At 39.8% G+C, this 23,546-nt stretch overlaps 1 protein-coding gene across 1 annotated transcript; it reads left to right on the top strand.

Annotated features, from left to right (window-relative positions):
• Positions 1-16,253: 16,253 nt before the first annotated feature.
• On the top strand, positions 16,254-17,042 carry LOC137633074 (uncharacterized). Its single transcript, XM_068365238.1, has one exon. It carries the CDS (start codon positions 16,254-16,256, stop codon positions 17,040-17,042), a length of 789 nt encoding a protein of 262 aa, XP_068221339.1.
• The last annotated feature ends 6,504 nt before the right edge of the window (positions 17,043-23,546 follow it).

The raw sequence follows: 23,546 nt of genomic DNA, 5'->3' as shown, positions 1-23,546 counted from the left end.
TAGGAAGAAGGGAGTAAATCAGCCAGGATGTTCGGGAAACTAGAGTGTAAGAGGGTTCAGCTGGGTGAGTCCTCGAGTGTGTGCGGAGTGAATGTGATGCATGTTCGTGAAGGTTTACTACATGAAGACGTGATGGGCGAAAGAGCTTATGACTGCATGAGTGCAAAAGTAAATTTTAATGGAATAGAGCTAGTTGGTCTGATTGATACTGGTTGTGGTGTCAATTTAATGTTTAGGAATGCATACGATAAGGTAAGAGATGTGTGTGAATTTAGGGGGTGTAAAGGTGAAGTGAAAGGTATCGGTAATTTAAGTATGTCTGTGCAAGGAAAGTTACGTGAAAATGTTATGATTGGGGGCTGATGATGGAAGATAATGATTTTTATGTGGTTGAGGGAGTAAATGACAAATACGACGTGTTGTTAGGTTATAACTTCTTGAAAAAATGCGGTATGATTGTACATCCTAGTGTAAATATGATAGAGATGAAAGTTAAGGGTAAATTTTGTGGGGAATTTTATTTGAATGAAGATGGTAGTGTATGTACGAAGGTATGGAAAGCAAAAGAAGGTGTTAAATTGTCAAGAGATGCGAGTGAGGTTGTCAGTGTAAAAGTTGCATGGCCGAATAGTCTGGGAATTGCCAATAGTGACAATTGTGAATATGTAGTGGAAGGTTCGGAAGCAAGTAAATTGGTGAAAACAAGTGTGCATGTGTATGATGGTATTTTGAATTTGCAGGAGCCGAAGGTGTATGTGAGCTTGTTGCCGACTGTAAGGAGGAAGAGAATACGGGGTATACGTGAGGGTGATTGCATGGGATGTATGTATACGTTGGTCAATGTAGAGGATGAAAGGTATGTTAAATTGAGACATGTTATGGCGGGTAAGATAAAGCAGGATGACGATTGGGACTAAGAAAGTTTGAAAGAAAGAATTAATGTAGATGAGAATAAAAGTGAGGGAGAAAGGTAACAATTGTATAGGATGTTATGGGATAGACGGAGAGTTTTGAGTCGCGGTGACGAGGATTGTGGGGGATCAAAGCTGCCTGAATTTAAGATAGTTCTTAGTAATGATACCCCCATATATCAGCGTCCCCGACATTTTTCTCCGCCTATTGCCAGAGAAATAGAAGAGCAGTGCCAGGAGTTAGAACAAATGGGTGTAATAGAAAGGAGTGAGAGTGCCTGGAATAGCCCTATTGTACCTGTAAGAAAGCCGGATGGAAGTTTACGTATGTGTATAGATTATAGGAAGGTGAATGAAGTAACTGTTAAAGAACGTTTTCCGATGAATGTAGTGTCTGACTGTGTGTATAAGATGCATGGTATGAAAGTTTTTACAAAGTTAGATTTAGTTAGAGGCTATTACCAGATGCCTCTGGCAGAGGGGAGCAGGCCCATTACGGCATTTTCAAGTTGAAATTGTCATTATCAGTTTAAAAGATTAAGTTTTGGCCTTGCTAATGCGCCTGCTACCTTCCAGAGGGCAATGAATGTAGTTTTGGCTGGGTTTGATAGACAGAAGGTGACTGTTTTTATTGATGATATTTTGATTGCTAGTGAGACTGTTGAGGAACACATGCAGTTGTTTGGAACAGTATTAGAACGGTTGATAGAAGTTGGTGTGAAAGTTAAGCTTGAAAAGTGTACATGGTTGGCCGGGGAGGTGGAATTTCTTGGGCATGTGGTGAGTGAATCAGGTATAAGGAAGAGTGAAAAGTTTGTGAGTAAGGTGAGAGAGTTTCCACGTCCTCATACGGTGCGTGAGTTGAGAGGTTTTCTTGGGTTAATTGAATTTGGTCGGAAGTTTGTCAGAGATTGTTCGGGAATAGGGAAGCCTTTGAATGAGTGGACAGGTAAGAGAAATAGTACGAGACTGAAATGGGATGAGCGTATGATTGAAGCATTTGAAAACTTGAAAGAAGAGGCTGCGAGAGACGTCACTTTGGCCTTTCCCGACTATAGTGAGCATGCGAGTATGCTAGAGTTATATACGGATGCTAGTGGGATTAGTATGGGTGGTTGCTTGGTTCAAATGCAAAGAATAAACGGAGATGAACAGTTGAGAGTGATAGCGTATGTAAGTAAAGCATTTAATAAGGCTGAGCGAAAGTATTCCACGATTGAAAGGGAGTTGGCTGCGATAAGGTTTTGCGTGAAAGCGTTGAAGGTATTTTTGTATGGTGTGAAATTTATTGTGCGTACTGACCATCAGCCCCTAGTGTACATGATTAGGAAAGAGTCTGTGAATGCTAGAGTTGCGAGGACAATAGAGGATTTAAATGAATTTGACTTTAAGCTAGAATATGTACCTGGGAGTAAGAACGTGATAGCAGATGCGATGTCAAGAATGCATGGTAAGATAGAAGAGAGTAGCGAGAATGATAATAATTTTGAAAGGTTGCCGGAAGATTTAGTGGTGGTAAAAAGTTTTGAAGGGGATGACATGGTGTATAAATGTATTTTGTGTGGGTTAAATAAGTTTAAATTGAAGGGTTTGAATAGGGATATACCTGCTAGTATAGATGAGCTTAGAATGAGTGTTAGGAATGAAGTATCGAAAGAAATGGTATATAAGGAGGAGGATAGTATGCTTGAGGGTGAATTGTTATCAAAAGTATTGTTGGTAGTAAGTATGTTATATGGTGTCACTGTTTATTTGTATTTTGGGTGGAATCGTCCGATGCAGTACCGAGCAAATAAAGAGACTGAAAGGGAGTATATATTGAGGTTACAATGTAATGAAAGATGTTGCAAGTTGTTGAGTAAGAAGGAGGATTGTCCGAGTGATTTGAATCAGAGTAGTATGAGCATAGAAGATAGCGAAGATGACCATGGGTGTGATAAGGATGACCCTATTGATAGGAGAGTAAACATTTGTATGCATGGTGTAAAAGGAAGAATGATGACGTATGTGGGTATAAATGAGAATGAATACTGTAGTTTAATTGATACAGGTGCGCAAGTGTCATTAGTGAATATGTCTGTTATCAAGGAAATAGAGCGGTACAATTGGGAAGTGAAACGGCAATGTACGAGTGTGAGAATTCATGGGATAGGTAAAGGAAGTTTGCTAGTTTGGGAAGAAGTGCGTTTGAAAGTAAAACTGGGAAGTATGGAGGTGGAACATAATTTTATTGTAATGGGAGAGAATGAGATGCCTAGTTGTTTTTTGATAGGAATTGACTTTTTAAGATTGCATGATTTATCAGTTGATATTGGTAGTGGTTTGCTTTTGAAGAATGGATGTGAAGTAGTTGTGATAGAAGATAATAGTGTATTTATGGCGAATTTTGTTGGCATGGTTGATATTACGAGGAGTGAGGATGATCTACTGACTAAAGAGGAGGTGGAAGAAATGCAAGATGAATGTGAGGAAATTAAAAGGTTACGTGAATGTATGTTGAATAGTATTGAGGTAGAAGAATGGCCGTCTGATTTAGAGGTGTATAAGAAAGTTAGTAAGAGACTTATTGTGTGTAAGAATATTGTTTATTTTCTACATAAAGGAATGGATGAAGATATATATGTTCCTGTGTTTCCGATGCATGCAGCAGTAAGTATGTGTATGTTAGGGCATGACAGATATGGGCATATGGGTAAGAATAAATTATGGGAATGCATGCGTGAGAGATTGTTTACACCTGGGTTGAGTCAGATATGTAAGGATGTAGCGACTACGTGTGAAGATTGCCAGAAAGGGAAGTATCAGAGAGTGCATGCTAATCCGCCTGTTTTGAGATTACGTATGAAAGAACCATTTGAGATGTTTGTGATTGATTGTGTTTCGTTGCCTGTGACTGCGAGAAGACATGTGGGAATGATTGTTATGGTTGATCACATGAGTAAATTTACCTATGCAATACCCATCAAGGATAAACAGAGTGAGACTTTTGCAAGAATGGTTGGTCAAGTGATGTTGCCGATGTGTGTGTGTAAGCCTGTGAGAATGTTAAGTGATAATGGCCCTGAGTTTGTTGGATGGGAGTTTGAGCAGATGTTAAGAGAATGGGGTATTGAACATGTGTATTCGACTCCTTATATGCCAAGTGTGAATGGGTTGGCTGAAAGGACTGTAAGAACATTAACTGAAATTTTGCAAATGATGAGTACATGTGATAATGATTGGTATTTGTATGTTGGTAGAGCGTTGTGGGCTTACAATGCAACAGTACATAAGAGTACGGGTATGTCTCCATGTAAGTTTGTGTTAAATTTTGAAAAGATAATAAGACCGAGGTTGGGTGTGTCGGAGGATGATAGAGATGTGTGGAGGAAAACAAATAAGAGGTTTGAAAGCTTTAAAGTTGGTGAGAGAGTGATGAAAGAAGTAGTTGAAAAGGGTAGAATGAATGTAAATAAGGTGCGTGATAAATTTGAAGGTTCCTATGAGGTGTTAGAAGTTGGTGAGAGTGGATTAAGTTATGTTTTGGGTAAGTTGTGTGTGGGTGGTATTATGGAAAAAATTAGGGCCCACCACAACCAGTTGCGTAAATGGAAAGATGTACCTGAGTATATCCAAGAGAATGGGATGAGTAAATGGTTGAAAAGGAACAAGGGTGAACCTAGTATGTATGAGGACTTAGGTCTGGAAGGTAAACAGTTGGTGTTAGTAGAATATAAGAAAAGGAAGAATACAAGAGCTTTAAGTAAAGATGAAAGAAGGGGAAATTTTATAAGTAAAAGTGAGAATAGAAATAAGTATGACAAGGGTGTAAATGTGCAAGTGTGTATGGAAGATAAATGTGTTAATACAGATGAATCATGGCTGAGTATGAATGATACCTATAGTGTGTGTGGCTTTTCCTTAGGTGATGTAAAAGAAAGGATGACGAATGTGAGAGTGAGAGATAGGAGAATGATTAGTAGCATGAATGAATCTTTTACTAAAGTTGAGAATGTTTTTGATGAAATGGATGAACTGTTTACAGAAATGAGTGTAATTATAGGGCCAGATGAGAACGAGGTAGATATGATTGTACATGATATATTAGATGATAGGGATTTAGATAGGAATAGTGTTAATGTAGCGAATGATTGTGATAAGGAAGAAGTGAATGAGAGAGTATATGGGGGCCCAGTTACTCGGAGTAGAGGTCCCGTTCCCGACTGCGACTGGGTTATGAAAAAAATAATGTAAGTGTTGTGTGAGAAGGATTTGGCAAAGTAAGGGGGGAGGAATGTGGAGGATTTAGTTTTGTTTTATTCTAATTTTTGTTTTTTGCCAAATCCTGAGAGAGAGAGAGAGAGAAAGAGAGAGAGAGAGAGAGAGAGAGAGAGAGAGAGAGAGAGAGAGAGAGAGAGAGAGAGAGAGGTATTTAGCGAATGATTGTTTGTAGTGGGAAAGACTGTTGGTATAAATGAGATTGTTTGTTTATGTTTTTAGTTAGGTTACGACAGTGGTGAATGTTTCGGAGCGAATGCTTTTTTTGATTGACTGCGTCCTGAAGCAGTTGTGTGATTGAATGCTGGATTATATCTATTATTTTTCTTACCAGCGTGGAAGTGTTCTGATTATTTTGACAGTAAGTACAGTTTTGTTTATCTTTGCTTGTCGTGATTGTGAATAATAGGAACTATTTATTATTTATCTTTTATTATAGTGCGATAGTTTAGTTAGCTAGGAGTGTTTGTAAGTGTTTTGTTTTTTTATTTTCAGGCCGTGATTCCTCCTTGGAATTACTTATTCCTTTTAAGAACATTTTGTTTTGACTGAAGATAGTGTTGATGGCCTGGATTGTTATAAAGGATTTCTATTTGACTGCTCTTTGAAACGAAAGACCTATTGATCACCGGACTTTGAATTTCTTTTGGACCTGGTTAATACGTATGCTGATGATGAATATGATGATGATGATGATGATTATGATTACGCTCATGGCTTAAATCAATGAATACATTTTGTATTGACTGAGTGTCAGTGTTGCCATAGTGTGGCATTGCAACCGAGTTGTTGCGTTGGCTTGAAATGACTGTTAGCCCTTGTGTGGACGAAGGTGTCCACACACCTATATTATATGTTAAAAGTGTTTTTGTTTGTTGGTTTTTTTTGTTAGTTTTAAGTTTTTGTTAGTTATTTTGAGATTTTGACTGCAGTTTACTTTAGTATTAAGTGATTATTATAGTTATAAGTGTGGTTGCTGGTGTTTTTCGTTAAATATTCTAGAATATAAGGAAATATAGTTTTAAGGTTATGTTTAGTTTTTTTTACCATCTGTTAAAGAGTCTGGTATAGATAACGTAAGGGGAAAGTTTGTTTTGTTAAGACAATTGTCTGTAGGTGTGATTCAGGGTGTGGGGCTTGTTTTTTAAACATCCCGCCACAATGGGAGCTGTTCTTTAGATGAAATCTAGTTTTGGCTAAGCTTTAATGCTTTCCCTGATTGCCCCATTCGACTAGACGCGGACAGCGCTGGTCGACAGTTTAGTGAGAATCTCCCCAAACTTTCTGAGTTTCTTTTGTGCAAGGAACAAGAGACAAAGGAGAGACTTGCGGCCTCCTTATCCCTAAAAAACAGCATAGAGATGTGTTCAGCCCATCGAATTACCTCAGACATGCTCATGGTCTTGGCCAAAATGCATATGGCCACCTTAGTCAAAGTCCTATATGCATTTATGAAGGATAGGAGAGCCTGTAGGGAGTTCGTGTTTGCTGCTGCAACAGTGAAACATGAACCCAGGAAGCTGATATCTTCCAACATCTGGGGTAAAGATCTCTTTCCAAATGAGGTAGTCAAAGAGGTAATCGAGAAAGCCACCACGGGGAATAGGAACCTTCTCCAGAAGTGGGGCTGATATATTTTATTAGATGCCCATAGATTCTGTTATTTTTATTTTGTTTTCCTCTCTTTTCTTTTAACATTCCGGCTTATATATTTTATTAGATGCCGAAAGAAAAAATGATTATATTTTTTAAATGTTTTTTTAAATGTATTTTTAACAATGCAATGTAGATAATTTCTTCAATTACAAATTACTAGCGTACTAACAGCTTTTCGTACAAACACACTTTCCAAAACATTTTACTCCTTTAGCGAATGAGGTGGCCACTTCAAACGGCTTTAAACTGAATTAAATAAGGAGTTTTGTCTGGACATGGCGAAACGTTCTGTTTTAGCTTCCTGCTGTACCGTAACCTACGCCAAACAAGGATGTTCACGGCGATAAATATCATCACCGTAATGCCTAATCCTGCTAGTAGTATGGGGTGAAGAATTTCCTTATAAGTCGGTGACAGGTGGTCCATCTCGGTCAATTTCATCAACCGCTTGGCAACCTGTTGATTGTACGGGAGAGGTAGTGCTGGCATTGTAGATGTCCACGTGAAGTTCGCGAAGTAGGCTCGTTCTCTGATGAGTGTCCTTAGTCCGGTCACCATGGAATTAGGGGAAGTCCCGATACAACCATCTGCTGCAACAAAGATGTGGGCGAATGACGTGGATCCGTCAGGGCATGATACACTGAAGCCGTCCTTGTCGTATCGTATCCACGAGCCATTGTTCAGTCTGCAATTGAACTCATTATTGTCAAAGGGATAAAGCTTATCCAGACAATTTTCACTTGTATGGGAGAGAGCACCGTCTAGCACTATACCTAACTCGCATGAATCCATTAAGTTTTTATGGAATTCAAATGAGTCAGCTGTACATATTTTTCTATCCATTACGTCTGAACAGTGAGTTAATTGATTTAAGTCTTTAATGACCGTATATGTTTCCTTGTCTGGGGAAATCAATACGTGTCCTGTCAAACTGGATATTACTGGATTTGAGTGATTCGTCATGAAAGTCGGAAATGGTGATATCCTTTAAGATTGCCAGGCATCAGAAGAATCAAAGGGAATTGTAATCCTAATCTTGTTATTATCAACACTTACTGTAATTAGGCTGTAATAAAATTCTAACCTACGTTCGCCTAACAAAGGAACATATCCTAGTTTATCCCTTCCGTTCTCCAGAATTAACTTTAAGTAATTTATAGGCAACAAATGGGGCGACAGTACACCTTTAGCTGCTAACGTGATAGCTTCTACATAATCCTTGGATTTCTCAATGAAATGTGCAATTCTGTTATGTATGTGATCTATCTTTGAATCATAATACGTTAACGTTGCCAACAAATCCTGTACTTCCATAATCTGAATGATATTATTTGAATGTTCATTTACCAAATCCATAATTTGATTGATCGAAGCTAACTGATTCCTTAGTTCTGACATAATCAATTCATCTTCATGAGTCAAGAACTCAATTTTCTTATTTTGATTACTAATCTTAAGACGATTGGAAATTCCTAAACCTAAACTTGCAATAGACCCAAAGATGTTTAATGCAGCATAAATAAACGGATTTCGTCTTTCTTTATGTTCGTGTCCTACAGTCCACATCAAAAGGTCATAAGCCAAAGATCCTGTCTCGTAAGTCTTATTTTTCAAGTCATCAGATAGCATCTCTGCAACTTTTAATGTCGATCCAAGCAAACTCTCTGTAGTCAAATGAAAATGTCTTCTATGCAACTCATCCAATGAGACAGAAAACCTTGAAATGGCGGTTCTTAAGCTAGTGACATCATTCTCTGGAAGAAAAATTGATTGCATATTCACTTCTACAACTACGTTGCTCGATGTAATAAAAACGTCTTCTTGTCTTTCAACTATAGTGCCATATTTAAAATCTATACTTTTAGTTTTAGAGCTCATCCCACACGAGAAAAATGTCTGAGCGAACAATATCACTCCCAACAACAAAAAATTCATCTTGGAAACCTGTAACGAGAAAAATATATGTAATTACTCCTGTATTAAGAAGAAAACTTTTAATCACATAAAATAAAAAAATTTTCCCCTCACTTCTTTCCCTCTCTCTCTTTTTTTTTCTTTTTTTTTTTTAATTTTTTATGTGAGCCAATGGTACTATTCTCTCATCCGTGGGTTGGGATACGTTTTGAACTCTAAACCTATTGGCCGTTAAAGTTTCCAAAATGTTAAATGGGCCTTCAAACTTAGGTGTTAGTTTATAATTGAGTCCTTTACGCACATTGATTTGTATATACACGTTATCACCCACGGTATATGTTTTAGTTGGCTTCGCTATTTTATCATGATTCCTTTTCATTATGATTTGTGATTCTTCTAAATTCTTTCGAAGGATATCATATCGACTTATGCTTGCATTTATACATTCTTTTAAAGGATTTGATAGATTAGTTGTAGGCGTTAATACATGGAAAGGCGTTCTAACTGGGGTACCATACAATGCTTCATGCGGTGACATTTTAATTGATATATGATATGAATGATTCAGAGTACTCAGTGCCGCCGGTATTGCAATATCCCAGTTGGGGTCTGATCCCCCTAGTGTTACTCTTAATATATTTAAAATTTTTCTATTTGCTCTTTCCACTAGCCCATTTGACTCTGGGTGATATATCATGGTATTTATTTTCTTTATGCTAAGGAATTCACACAATGAGGTAAGAAAGTGATTATTAAATTCACCACCCGAGTCTGAGATTATCATGTGTGGAATTCCATGTTTACAAATGTAACACTCGTAAAACTTCCTAGCGCATTCAATCGCAGTTTTAGTTTTAAGCGCTATTAGTTCTGTATATCGAGTTAAAGCATCTATAATTACTAAGAGGTGCTTATTTCCTCTGTCTGACTCGTAAAATCCTGTTAACAAATCTAAATGTATTCTTTCAAAGGGTTGATTGGGCACGGGATAAGCCCCTAAGCTGACAGGTGTTTTCGTATGCCCTTTGTTTTCCTGACATGTGCGACAATTAGCTATGTGTCTTTTTATATCTGTAAGCATCGTATGCCAATAAAACAATGATTTGGCTTTCTGTGACATTAATGAGAACCCCGGGTGTCCATGTAATGGATTTGAATGCAACCAATTCAGGACAGTGGAAATAAGTGAGATTGGTACTACTACCTGGTCGTTAGTTACATGTGGTGTATTGCGGGTTTTCCTTGTCACAGTCCTACACAGAATATTATCTTTGATTATATAATTCTGCTGCTTATACTTTATATATCCCTTTTCCTTATGATTGCCTTTCAAAGCATTTATAATTGTTTCTATTTTCTGATCTTTTCTTTGCTCAGTCTGTAATAATTCAGCACTCCAGCCTAAATCTTCTTGTTCAGATATCGTTTTAACAATAGGCATGGATGTTGATATATCTATTAATTCAGCTAAAGGCTCCGTACAAGATGACACGGGGTTGCGTGATAATGCATCCGCAATGATATTTGCTTTTCCAGGTAAATACCCGATTCTTGCGCCAAAATCTTGAATGATCAAATGCCACCGAGTTCGTTTAGGGCTGTGGTTGAAGCCTTTAAAGAACTCGGTTAGTGGTTTATGGTCAGTAAGAACCTTAACGGGATAACCGTAAATTATGAACTTAAAATGCACTAGTGAATTAACAATAGCTAGCCCTTCCTTGTCTATTACTGCATACTTACTTTCGGAAGTTCTCAGTTTTCGAGAATAGAAAGCTATCGGGAAAAATTGTTTATCATATTGCTGAAGCAATACCCCTCCTACTCCTAAGTCTGAGGCGTCTGTTGCAATGAAGAATTCCTTACCGTAGTCAGGAAATTTTAAGATAGGAGAATTACACAGTTCATCTTTCAAGGTATTAAACGCCTGTTGATGTTGCTCAGACCATATGAAATCTACGTCCTTCTTCGTAAGATCAGTTAAAGGAGCGGCTATTATTGAATAGTTGCGTATAAAACGCCTGTAATATACACTACAACCCAGAAATTGCTGTATTCCCTTGACATTAGTAGGTATGGGAAAATTACGTATAGCCGACACCTTATCATGGACTACTTTAAGACCTTGGCTTGACACCATGAAACCCAAATATACTAATTCTGTTTTGAAAAATTCACACTTACTAATCTTTACCATTAAGTTATGTTATCTTAATCTCTGTAGTACTAATTCTAACTTACGTAGATGTTCTTCTAAGGTGTTGGAAAAGATTACAAGATCATCCATATAGGCATGCAATATATCCCCTAACAAGTCTCCAAACACTATGTTAATCATTCTTGTAAATGTTTTAGGAGCACAACGTAAACCAAAAGGCATCCGTAAAAATTCATAATGTCCCCTGGCTGTGCTGAAGGCTGTGTATGGGATACTATCTTCTGCTAATGATATCTGGTGAAAGCCTTTAAGTAAGTCCAAACTGGTAAAATATTTATTCTGACCTAACAAAGACAAAATATCGTCAGTACATGGCACTGGGAATCGACCAGGGATCGTCTCCTCGTTTAAACGACGGAAGTCGACGCAGATACGCCATGTTCGATCTTTTTTCGGTACAACTATTAAAGGAAAATTATAAGGGCTGTTTGATTTCCTAATGACTCCATCTTCTAGCATTTTACCTACTTCATCATTTATATCATTCTGGAATTTCATAGGGAGTCTGTACGAGGGTACATAGATAATTTTCTGCTTGTCTTTTAACCTTATTTGATGCTCGATTACATCTGTTTTTCCTAAGGATCCATCCGTAGTGGAAAAAACATCATGATATTTAGTTAAAAGTCCAAAAATTTTCTGCTGAATTTCTTCGTCTTGAATGTCTTTCTTGATTTTATTTTTAATAGATCGCAAAAGGGATTCATCCGCAACTGATTGTGAGTGATTGACTTCAGCAACGGTAAGAATACGATGTTTATAAACTTCTACATCCAAGATATGTTGATTTTTGTGAATTACTAAAGTGTTATTTAAATGATTACAGACTTCAATATTACATTGTTGATGTGAACCTACTGTATAAATAGCTTGTGTGACAGACAATCCGTTAGTTTTCAAAATGTCGGAAAGGATTAATATTTCAGATCCCGGTAATGTTTTCTTTATTTGCACTATTAAATTCGAAGGTACGTTTGGCTCGATAGATTGCGTGCAAGATGATATTACGGGTGAACGAAAATTCTGCTTGGTTGCGTATATTATTTCTTTATTAGTGAGACAAGTTATTGGTTCTTCAACGTACATTACGGTTACATTTATCGTCTCCTTTTTATCCAAAACTGATTTTAAGGTATTAGAAGACTTATAGAATTTCCCTTTGATATACACGCCGTGCTTGGCAGGGGCTAAGATAATGTTTTGATTTCCCATAGATGGGTATCCTATAATTACAGCTGGATACATATCAATGTTTTGTACAACAACAAATATATCGGCAAACGTGCGTTTACCGACTTTGAATTGAACATGAGTTTTGCCTATGACATTTAATTCATCATTTCCTATACCTGAGAATCTAACTCCGGATTTTTCAATCGGAAAGTTCGAAAACAACAAATGATGTGTCTTCAAATCCATGATATTACGTGGACTACCAGAGTCAAAAAATAACGTAAAGGATTTGTGTTCTAAATTTACAGCATATAATGTTGGTCGTAACTCATTTTGGCTTATTATCGTATGAATTCATTGCAAATCTACGGGAGCATGCACTGTTTTACTTAATTCGGCCGTGTGTTTCATAGGAAAATCTATTGCCTCACAATTGTCTGATAAAACATTAAATTGATTATTCAATACCATTGATGTTGACATGAACGACCTTGACCCAACATCACTCTCTTCCCCTCTGGAGTTAACTATGTGGTATTTGCTTTGCTCTGCACATTCTGAAAATTAGTCTGACCTTGCGAGGTCTGGTTTGACGACCCAGGCTCAGCGATATTTGAAGAAGTGTTTGTTTGCTTTGGACTCTGAACTGCATTGACATTTGGTTGTTTCTTCTTATTGTTAAAATGAGGATTTTTCTTTTTATTTCCATATGGGACTGACTGTGGAATTGACTGTGTATTTCTGGGATTCTGTTGTGTCTTACGCGAGTAACACTGATTGTATGAATGTGTCTAACTATTATGAATCGAGCAGAATTTCGTTCTGCAGTCCGCGCTTAAGTGACCTTGACGTTTGCAATTATAATACGTCATTCCCGCTACTAGACTATTATTAACTACGTTCACTGTTTGTGGCTTTGTTTCATTCTTTGCAAAAACTTGAGTTAACACGGGATCGAGATCTGGACACTTAGACATGTGTTTTTTGATCTGTTTATATACATCCAATTCCGTACTTATAGGCGTTAACTTTTTATCAAAACACCGCACTAAAGCTTAGAGCAACATAAGTGTCATGCAAGTTAAATACATTAATCGTAAAAAATCTTTCACGGAGATGTTATCTCTAGTAACCCAAGTGGAATTACCTAAAATGTCCTGATATTCATTAAGCCTATCAGCTATGAGAGCTGGTCTCTCAATAACATTAAGCCGATTCATAGTGGCTTGATTAAGTGTATTTCTTAACGTTAATACTACATCCAAGGCTTCTTCACCCCCATAGACCGCGCGTAACCTAACTTTGAAATCATCCCAGGTAACTGCTTCTTGAAATGAAACACCTCTTAAATACGCACTCGCATCCCCCTTAGAAAAATCTATAAAACTTTTAGCTTCTTGTAATTGTACAAAAGGGTCTACGATTTGTTTGGCATTTAAATGGGCATCGACGGATGAAATCCATGACTCCACATTTTGAGGCAAGAACCCATTGACTCGACCCTGAAAAGGAAGGATTGCTGACCTGGCATTTACAAGCGTCACAATTGGGGGAGGATTAGTCTGGCCTACGCCACTAGGTCCAGGGGTGGGGCTCACAGGGGGCGTCATGACTGCTGTATTTCTTTTCCTATCTCTTCGACCCCTTGAAATTCTATCAAAATATCTATATGAATTCAGACGTCCACTGCGTAAACGCATATGTATAATAAAATTCCCCAAACAATGTTACTAATCCCAAGACATTTCCCGAGAATTTCTGAAAGAAAACCGAACACAAAGATATTTCCTGTAAATTTCTGAAAGAAAAAGGAATTAGCACAAAGAGAGAAAAAATTCTAGATGAGAATTCGGAGTTGAACACAGTTTCCTTTAATGAAAGGAAAATAAAAGATTAGCAAACCACTCACCCCAGTAATAATCGACTAACGACTCATGATAACTACACTTCACTGCCCAAACTGGAATGAATTCAAAAAATTGTACTTAGCTTATATATGGTTCTGTGTGATGTCGTCACATCCTCTCTCTCTCTTGAAGTATGTTAGCGATGCATCGTTTGAGTTTCCGTTGAATGTAGTGCTTCCTGGATATGTTTTGTAAGCGTTGAACGTCAGTCCTTGGGTTTCCTAGGATGTTGATTGAAGATCCAGTTCATCAGTTTGTATGTATAACATTCATTAAATGTTATAGATTTCGATGGACTATGTTACTTAGTCAAAATTGTAGATTCATTAATGTTGATATCTTGAAGATCTTTCTCTGGTTTTTACAGCTTTATTTTGATGTCTTGAAGATCTTCCTCTAATTCTTAGAGTTTATTATTATAATTACTTGAGGATCTTTCTCTGAATCGTAGAGTTTAACCGCTGCCACCATTTATTAGTGTGCTACTTTTATAAGCACACATTGAGTATGTGTTGTTTAAGATGTTAAGTCTTGATAATGAAGTTCATCTTAGTAACTTTAAAATGTATTTATTCTCTAAAAACAACAGAGTTAAACATCTCCATCATAGGAGTGGAGCTGGTTTGGTCGGATGACCAATTCAGGTGAAGTATAGATATGAACTGCTTAAATTATCGATATCACAGATATGGTATGCTTGGTTGTCATAGCATTCAAACACAATATGGAAACTTTTACATTCTCTCTCGGAAGACACCTACATCCGGTGACGACACAATCTTTCACACACTATGCATTGGTGTTGACGTTTCAGAAAAATGTTACATTGCCGAGGCTGCAAAGTACATCCTGTTTATGATTTTGTATGACTACAGCAAATTTCACGCTAGCATCTTCAACCACAATGACATATTACGTCATGGGTTTTAAACATGTAATAACAAACTATTTCATTTATTACATATACAGTATATATGTATATATATGTATGTATATATATGCATATATATATATATATATATATATATATATATATATATATATATATATATATATATATATATATATATATATGCATATGCATATATGTATATATATGCATATGTATATATGTATATATAGATATATATATATATATATATATATATATATATATATATATATATATATATATATATATATATATATATATATATATATATATATATATATATATATATATATATATACATACTTAATATATGTCCTAATGCTTGTATGCAAAATATGTGTTTTATACGGTGTGATTAATAACCTTTTTATGAGTACTATGACTGTCATAAATTGTAGTGCGCGATCACTGAACTCTGTTATAAGTGACGTGTACAAAGTCTTATAAGGTAATGTGTTGAAAGCCTATTGGTGACAGTATATTCTATCACAGTGGAGAATTCCACAAAAGCTAACAATTCAGCATATTGAAAGAGAGACATTGCATTTTACTTGCCAAGGGTTAAGCAGTACCACTTGATCAAACGTACAAGCAAGTGGGTACTCTTCTGAGAGTATCGGGCTGTGTATAGTGTATTCACAACTTTTTTGTAATAATGTGAAAAAACCCATGTTCCGATGTGTCATTTTCCGTTGACATGGGACATAATTGGTTTCAGGTGTAGAAATACATCTCTTTGTATGTGCTGTAAACGAAGTTGTTCTTTAAGCCGGTAAATAAAAGTTCATCATGCCTAGATACGCGAGAACTAACATAGCAGACACTGCTGTTGCGGGAGATGAAAACGAATGAGCAGTTGGTTATAAGGTTAATGTCTAGGAGAGGGCCGCATGAAGATAACACTGATATTCAATTTATTTTTACTAGAATATGTAGGAATGTATGTATATAATGGTATACCAGTGAGATAATTTAGTGAAAATCAATAATAGTCGAAATATCGACGATCAAACTCACGCTACTCTTGTCTTCCTCCCAGATTTTTTTAAGTCTGTTGTTATTGTTGACTGTCTTATTTTTGCTCAAATGAGCCCTGTAACCACTATAATCCGCAGACAAACTAGTGCACTATGACGTCTTCACGTTTGGCCGATCACAGTGCGACAATACATTTTCTTTCCCAATGGCGTCTTCACGTTTGGCCAATCACAGTGCGACAATACATTTTCTTACCCATCACAGTGCGACAATACATTTTCTTACCCAGCCATTTTATTTCGTTCCTAGACATGGAGGCCGTAGGAAGCACGTCATCTGATATTGCACAAGAAATAGAAATTCCCGTTTCTTGTGCCGACTGTTTCTTAAGTTACGGTGAATTTGTTTTAGCCTATTCGGGGAAAATCGAAAAACTTGTGGATTTGTGCCAGAGACACAATTTAATTATGCAAAATAAAAAGTGTCCGCATTGTCAGGAAGTGTGTAGGATTGATTACAAGAAACATAGTTTTAGGTGTGATAAGTCTTACATTACGAAAGGACGTAGACGTAAGCGTTGTTCATATAAAGTGTCAGTGTTTGTGGGTACCTGGTTTTCCAAAGGAAAACTGGACATTGACACTTATTTAAAATTTATAGTTTTGTGGGTTCAAAACTGGTTTGGCTACAAAGTGGCCATTTCTGAATTGAAATTAAATAAAGGTACTGTCTGCGATTGGTCTTCATTTTGCAGGGAAGTTGTAATTAATTGGGTATCTCGGTGCAGCAAGAAAATTGGCGGCCACAATTGTACAGTAGAAATTGACGAGTCAAAATTCGGCAAACGGAAATATAATGTTGGCCGAGTAATAGACGGCCAGTGGGTATTTGGTGGTATTTGCCGAGAATCACGAGAGTTTTTTCTGGTCCCCGTGGAAACCCGGGATCGTGACACCCTGCTCTCGCTGATCAAGGAGAGGATCGAGCCAGGCACAACCATAATTTCGGACTGTTGGCGAGCTTATAACTGTCTGGCAGAGGAAGGTTTTAAGCATTTGACGGTTAACCACACCCTTCACTTTGTTGATCTCCAGACATAGGCTCATACCAATACTGTGGAGAGGAAGTGGCGGGACGTGAAGAATTTAGTGCCGAAATATGGTAGGAGGAAAAAACACTTTGTCGGGTACCTTGCCACTTCCTACTTCAAGTTGCATGTCAGGGAACCATCGCAACGGCTTCACGTTTTCCTCAAAGCAGCAGCACATCTTTACCAACCAACAGTTTAAGGTAAGCTTCATTGATTTATAGAGTATATTATAATGGTGATAGTATAACGAAGGGGGGGTCGCGGCCCCCCCCCCCGGTAGGCCTAGGTAGAGGTACAGGGCCCCATAGGCTAGGTTAGGTGGGTGTCTTAGGTTCGGTGGTGCCCTGAAAATCACTGTGGCCTTAAGGGGGGGTCGCAGGGGGGGTGGAGGCCCCCCCCCGGTAGGCCTAGGTAGGGGTACAGGGCCCCCAGGGTAGGGTAGGTGGTTGTATTAGGTTCGGTAGTGCCCCGAAAAATCACTTTTCTCCTCCTCCCCCACCCAAAAACCCCGCTTCCCACTGGGGTCCCCCATAATTGTAGTAGTAGGTTTATGCTTACATTTTATGTGTAAGAGTTAAGTCTTAGTTTATTTTTTATTCATTTCCTCATGTTTCTATGCGATGTGCAACAATAATCTGGTTGTTTTTTGCCGTTTTTCGTCGTTAATACTTGAAAAACGGGTGCGGCCTTCTCCTAGACATTTACCGGTTATAATGATGGCAATGAAAAATATAGACGAGAACAACGAACGCAGGACTTGGAAAATAGGTTAGATAACCTTGCCGAGTTAATGAACAAATTCTTAGTTGGATGAGAAGAGGAGCAGCACGCTGTGTGCGATACTGCCACATTCATCCATGCAATAGATGGAATGGGGGGTGCCAAATTAAACTAGTAGGTTCTTTAAAATCTTGTATAATGAAGATATACAGACATAAATGTGACAGCAGGGGGAAGCAGGTCCATGCTTGTCACCACAATGACCACTGAACAACGACTGATTATTAAATGCACATGGCAGAAAGTAAAGCGGTGTTGACACATAATTACATTGTTGCCACGATGCATAAGGAAAAAGTGGTCTTACAGTACGTGTAATGGGAAAAGATAAATGGAAATAAATATCATTCTTCTACAAAATAATAATAATAAAGCAAGTGTAAATCAATGTTCATAAACTGTGCGTAATATAAATAATATACAGCATAACATTAGATATCTATACATCTCCTTCCCCCTTTACGCTCGTAGCAGTGTCTTGAGCATAACATTAATATTTTGGAGCTAGTCGAGGTGAATGATGAGAGACATTGTAGGGTTCGGATAATGGCTCTCTTTCCTGGCCAGAGCAAGGGGACACAGGGTCTTGGGGAGAGGTGTCATCACTTATATTAGCCACTGGGCATAAATGTCTTTGGTTTCGAAACCATACACGACCACTTGGAAGGCGTACTTCATACTTTCTTGACATTCCGCGGCCCATCACGATACCAACCTTGTCCCACCGAAGCGTCGTTACGTCCTGTATCTTGACTCGTTGGCCGATGGTGAGCTTGGGTAGAGGGTGGGCATGAGAGTTGTAAAGGGTCACGGCCTGGTCGGTTTGGGAAGCAATGCCATAGAGAATCTGCGCAGGGGAGTGCTCAGCAGGTTTCGGTGTATTCCGAAGCTCCAGCAGTCCTTTATCAAAGGCTTCACAATCTATGTTCCCAGATGGGGCAGTCTTGAGGATAAGGTGTTTAACAGCTTTCACGGCAGCTTCTGCGTGTCCATTAGACTGAGGGTAATGTGAAGAAGTGATGATGTGATGAACTCCAGCGGTCGGCAAATTGCTTGAAGTCGTGGCTGGAAAATGGGGGTCCTCCATCAGTTCGTAAGCGGTGTGGAACGCCAACCTCTCAGAAGAAAACACAGAACATTCTTGTAACTCTGGCTGCAGTTGTGTCACGTCCACAGGGAACAACCACAGGCCAGCCTGAAAGTCTATCAGGAATAACAAGGAAGGATTTTCCTGCCACGAGGAAGAAGTCAGCTGACACACTTTCAAAGGGCCGGGATGGGTGGTTGTCACATCATGTAAGGCTCCTGTTGCTGACTAGGGAGAAGCAGTTGGCAGGCCTCACAGCTTTCTACTCTACTCTTGATATCTGCATTGATGCCTGGCCAGAATACTGTCTACATTGCACGACGTCGAGTAGCTTCAGTCCCTTGGTGGCTGACGTGGAGTTGATCCAAGGTGTGTCGACGGAGGGCTGCAGGGATGACGATCCGGGGTCCATACAATAACAACTCTCCATCCGCGTAAAGGTTATCCCACAACTTCCAATATGGAAGGGTGGAAGCATGGAGATCGTAGCGTTTGTAGGGAAAGCCGTTGGATACGTAGTGAACGAGACGACAGTAATCTTGATCCTGAGATGCGGCTGTGTGGATTTCTTGTAGAGACTTATCCTCTTCGATGATGGGTCCTGTTGCCTGGTCGTCAGTAGAAGTGGCGGTGCATTCTTCTTCATCTTCAGGTGTGGGGCGACTGGTTGGGGAGCGAGACAGGGCATCTGGTATGCAAAGTTGTTTCCCTGTGCGCCATACTGCAGTGAAGATAGCGGGGGCCACTTTCATCTTGAGGTATTGAAGGCGTGGATTCTTAATAGCATCCAAAGGGACGATGATCAGTCATTAAGGTGAAATGCTGAAGTCCAGACAAGTATAGGCGGCACTTAGCTATAGTTCAAGTGACTGCTAGTAGTTCCAGCTCTATGGTGGCGTAATGACGTATCTGTAAGGAAACGAGAGCCACACTGGACAAGACGCACCTGACCTCGGCCACTATGTTGAAGTAGGGCATAGCCGAGACCGTATAGGCATGAGGCATCTGTTTGTAGAACTACAGGCAAGGCAGGATTGAAGGGTTCTAGGACAGGCGGTGAAGTCAGAGCTGGCTTGACTTTCTTAAATGCTCGCTCATAGTTGGGCATCCAGACGAGTGAGCGTTTGGGGCTCATAAGATGGCGTAGGGGCTGTGCTGCTGATGCGCTGTCTGGAGTGAAGTCAGCAAGTTGATTGACAAGACCCATAAACGACCTGACATCTGTGATATTGGATGGTGTAGGAAAGTCACGTATAGCTGATACCTTGTCAGGGTCTGCTGCAATACCATCGGATGATAAGACATAACCGCAAAAGTTAACTTTAGGGGCGGCTACAGTGAACTTGTCCTTGTTGAGGGTGATGCCATATTGACGGCATCTGGTCAGCATCTGGTGCACTTGTTGTAGGTGGGAAGGGAGATCCTCGTCGGAAAAGAGGATGTCGTCTACAACCTTCACACAGTTTGGAACACCTTGTAGTGCCATATCTCCACAGAGGCAGTATGTATCACCTGTTGCTAAGAATCCCATTGGGCCACGACAGTGCTGGAATCTTACGTACGGAGTTATAAATGTAGTCAGGTGGCGGTCCTCTTCTGCTAACTCCATTTGCCAATAGCCATGCAGGGCATCTGCTGTGGTGAAGTACTTCGCAGTAGGAGAGATGGTGCAGACGACATCATGGAGCGTTGATGATGGGTGTGTTGTGTGGGCTACCAGAGAATTTAGAGTGGTGTGATCCACAGTGATGCGCACACCTTTGTCCTTGGGTATCAAGACCATGGGATGGCACCATTCAGAGGGTTCGTCGCCTGCTGGTCTGATGATTTCTTGTTGCACCAAGGAGTCAAGTTCTTCTTTCAATTGATCTCTTAGAGCAAACGGAATGGGCCTGGGCGTATGTACAGCGAAGGGTGTAGCGCCAGGTTTCAGGTGAATCCTCATTGGAGGGCCTGCCATTTTCTTTAGTGGCTGGGTTTGTAGATCTTTCTTTTATATGAAGATGTCGCTGAAGTGTCGAAGAAAATAGCCCTTATTAGCTGTAGGTGACATCATGGCGGAGGCAGGAAACTGAACGCATCTGTTGACATGTGTTACCTTGAGGATGGGCTTCGGGAAGTCCGGTGACACTATGGCAAGGGCTCGGCAATGTTCACGAGAGAGGAGGGGAGTCTGGATATCCTCATGAACATGTATGGTTGTTGAGGAAGACTTTTTTCCAAGACGAAGTGTTGCCTGGACGTATCCTACAGCCGGTGTCATGGGGCATCCATCTACTGTCACGACGTCTGTCATGGGTGGAGGTTCAAGGCTTGTCTGAGGTATGCGGAGTACATCTAAATGTATGGGGCCAATCACTGTGATGTCTGCTCCTGTATCAGGGATTACCTGGAGAAGTGATGATATATCGCCAAATGAGAGAGAGACAGTGACTGGTGTGGGGGACTCGCTACCCGAGTTATCACCCACAAAACGGCAGCTAGTATTTGACTTAGTAGTAGAAGGTGAAGCTGTATACCCAGTCTGACTTTTCTTGGTAGACATGCACATCTCAAAATGTCCCTCCCTGTTTCTTGCAGGTATTGCACTGATCTTCCTTAGCAGAGCATTTCTGAGTGCGGGGCCAGTGACTTGTGCACCCGCAGTTATTGCACGATGCATCAGTGGCTGGGCATTGTCCGGAATCATGTTTGCGAGAGCAATATTGACAAGAGTCACTGATATGAAACTGGTGAGAATGTTGGTCAGGGGATCAATGAAAAGTCCTCTTCTGTAGACGCTGGTTCTTCTTGTATGTAGATACTGCGTTGACTTGGCTAGGGGAAGATGTAATGGCTGATGCAGTTGCATGTGTAGATTTGTAGGAGCGGCAGCATGTCACTAACTCTACGAGGGTAGATGAGGGTTGGAGGGGGATAAGGCATTGTATTAATTCTTCATCTCTCACTCCCATCAAAATTACCATCTGCAATTCCCGTTCAGTGCAAGAGGTGGGGTTGCCAGTGCATAAGTCTACTTCATCAGTGAGATCCTTGAGGCGTGCGTAGTAGTTTGCAAACAATGCTCCGACAACCTGTTTGCAGGACAACAATTCCCTGCGTCGTAAGGCTTCATTTCTAAGGCTGCGAAAGTGCTTCTGCAGTGTATCCAACACCTCTGTAGGGGGAAAGTGATGTGTTGGAAGGGATGCCCAGTGTATGTATAAGGAGGCGCTGGACGTTCAGGGAGATGCAAGTTCTCAGGTGAATCAGCTGGGAAGTTTTATGTAATCTAACAAGTCCAACTAATGCTGCATAATCCTCAAAACGGAGTCTCCATTGACGAAATGCTTAATACGTTGCATCTTGTTGCAAGAGAGGTGGGGGATGGACCGTATGCTTGCTAGAAGTTGTAGGTGTATGCACTGAGAAGCCATGGGTTGGGGGAACAGGTGTAACAGGAGCTGCAATTATGGGGTTAGGTTGCTGGGGTTGCGATGCCGCAATCAGTCCTGATAGCAAGGAGAAAAGAAACATGAATCACTGGGTGTCTTCCTGTTTTGATTGCTCTATCTATAGACTGAAGGTCTGCTCCTCTTGTCTTTGCCGGTCTTGTTCTTGCATGCTGAAAGTCTGCAGAAAATGGATGAGATGAAGTATATCATTATTGTAGTCTCTTGACCTATTGGGAGTCAGGGGAGGAGAGAGAGTGATGCTGGTATCTTCATCAGCAGTGGGGAGGTGCACAAGTACTTCATCTCTCATCAGACCCTCCGTTTGATCCTCTGCCTGATCCTCTGTCTGATTCTCTGTCTGATCCATTAAATCAATTAGCTGTTCCTCTTGCTGAGCCATATTGAGTTTGGTGTCGTAAGAGAGCTTGAAATCTGTAGAGAGCCAAAAAAATATCCAAATTGCTGTATGTGAGCGAAAGAAAGCACTTTGGATAGTTAAAAATTACAATGTTTGTCAGTGTGCTTGTGATCTAAGTGGCAGTTGGGTGAGATGAGCGAGCGTGTGTTTCGACCAGAGGGGAGGCAGGTGGGGTGAGCGTGCCTCTGGTCGAGCACTTCGGGCCTCAGTCACCATCGATGCATGAAAGAAGGACGGGTGGTGGGACTGTTGAGAAAAATGGCGCTAGAGTTCAAATGTCATAAAAAAATGTTGGCAAGGACATTAACATAATACAACACAGCACTGTAAGACACTGACACTCTAACCCTGCACTGTGCAAACACTGTATCACTCTTAAGAGACACTGTAGTTAAATTCTTGAATCACTGTAAGGGATCCAATGTGCAAGACGAGAAGTAAACAGCAATGGCCGCCGTCTTCTTGGAATCCGTAACCTCCGGTTACTCACTGCACCATGTGTGTGATACTGCCATATACATCCATGTGATAGATGGAATAGGGGGTGACAAATTGAACTAGTAGGTTCTTTAAAATCTTTTATAATGAAGATATACGGACATAAATGTGAAAGCAGGGGGAAGCAGGTCCATGCTTGTCCCCACAGTGACCACTGAACAACGACTGATTATTGTATGCACATGGCAGAAAGAAAAGCAGTGTTGACACATATAATTACATCGTTGCCACGATGCATAAGGAGAAAGTGGGAAAAGATAAATGGAAATAAATATTCTTCTACAAAATGATAATAAT

This window comes from Palaemon carinicauda, chromosome 42 (assembly GCF_036898095.1).
Source record: "Palaemon carinicauda isolate YSFRI2023 chromosome 42, ASM3689809v2, whole genome shotgun sequence".
NCBI lineage: Eukaryota > Metazoa > Arthropoda > Malacostraca > Decapoda > Palaemonidae > Palaemon > Palaemon carinicauda.
This window is presented reverse-complemented; position numbering and strand designations above follow the sequence as displayed.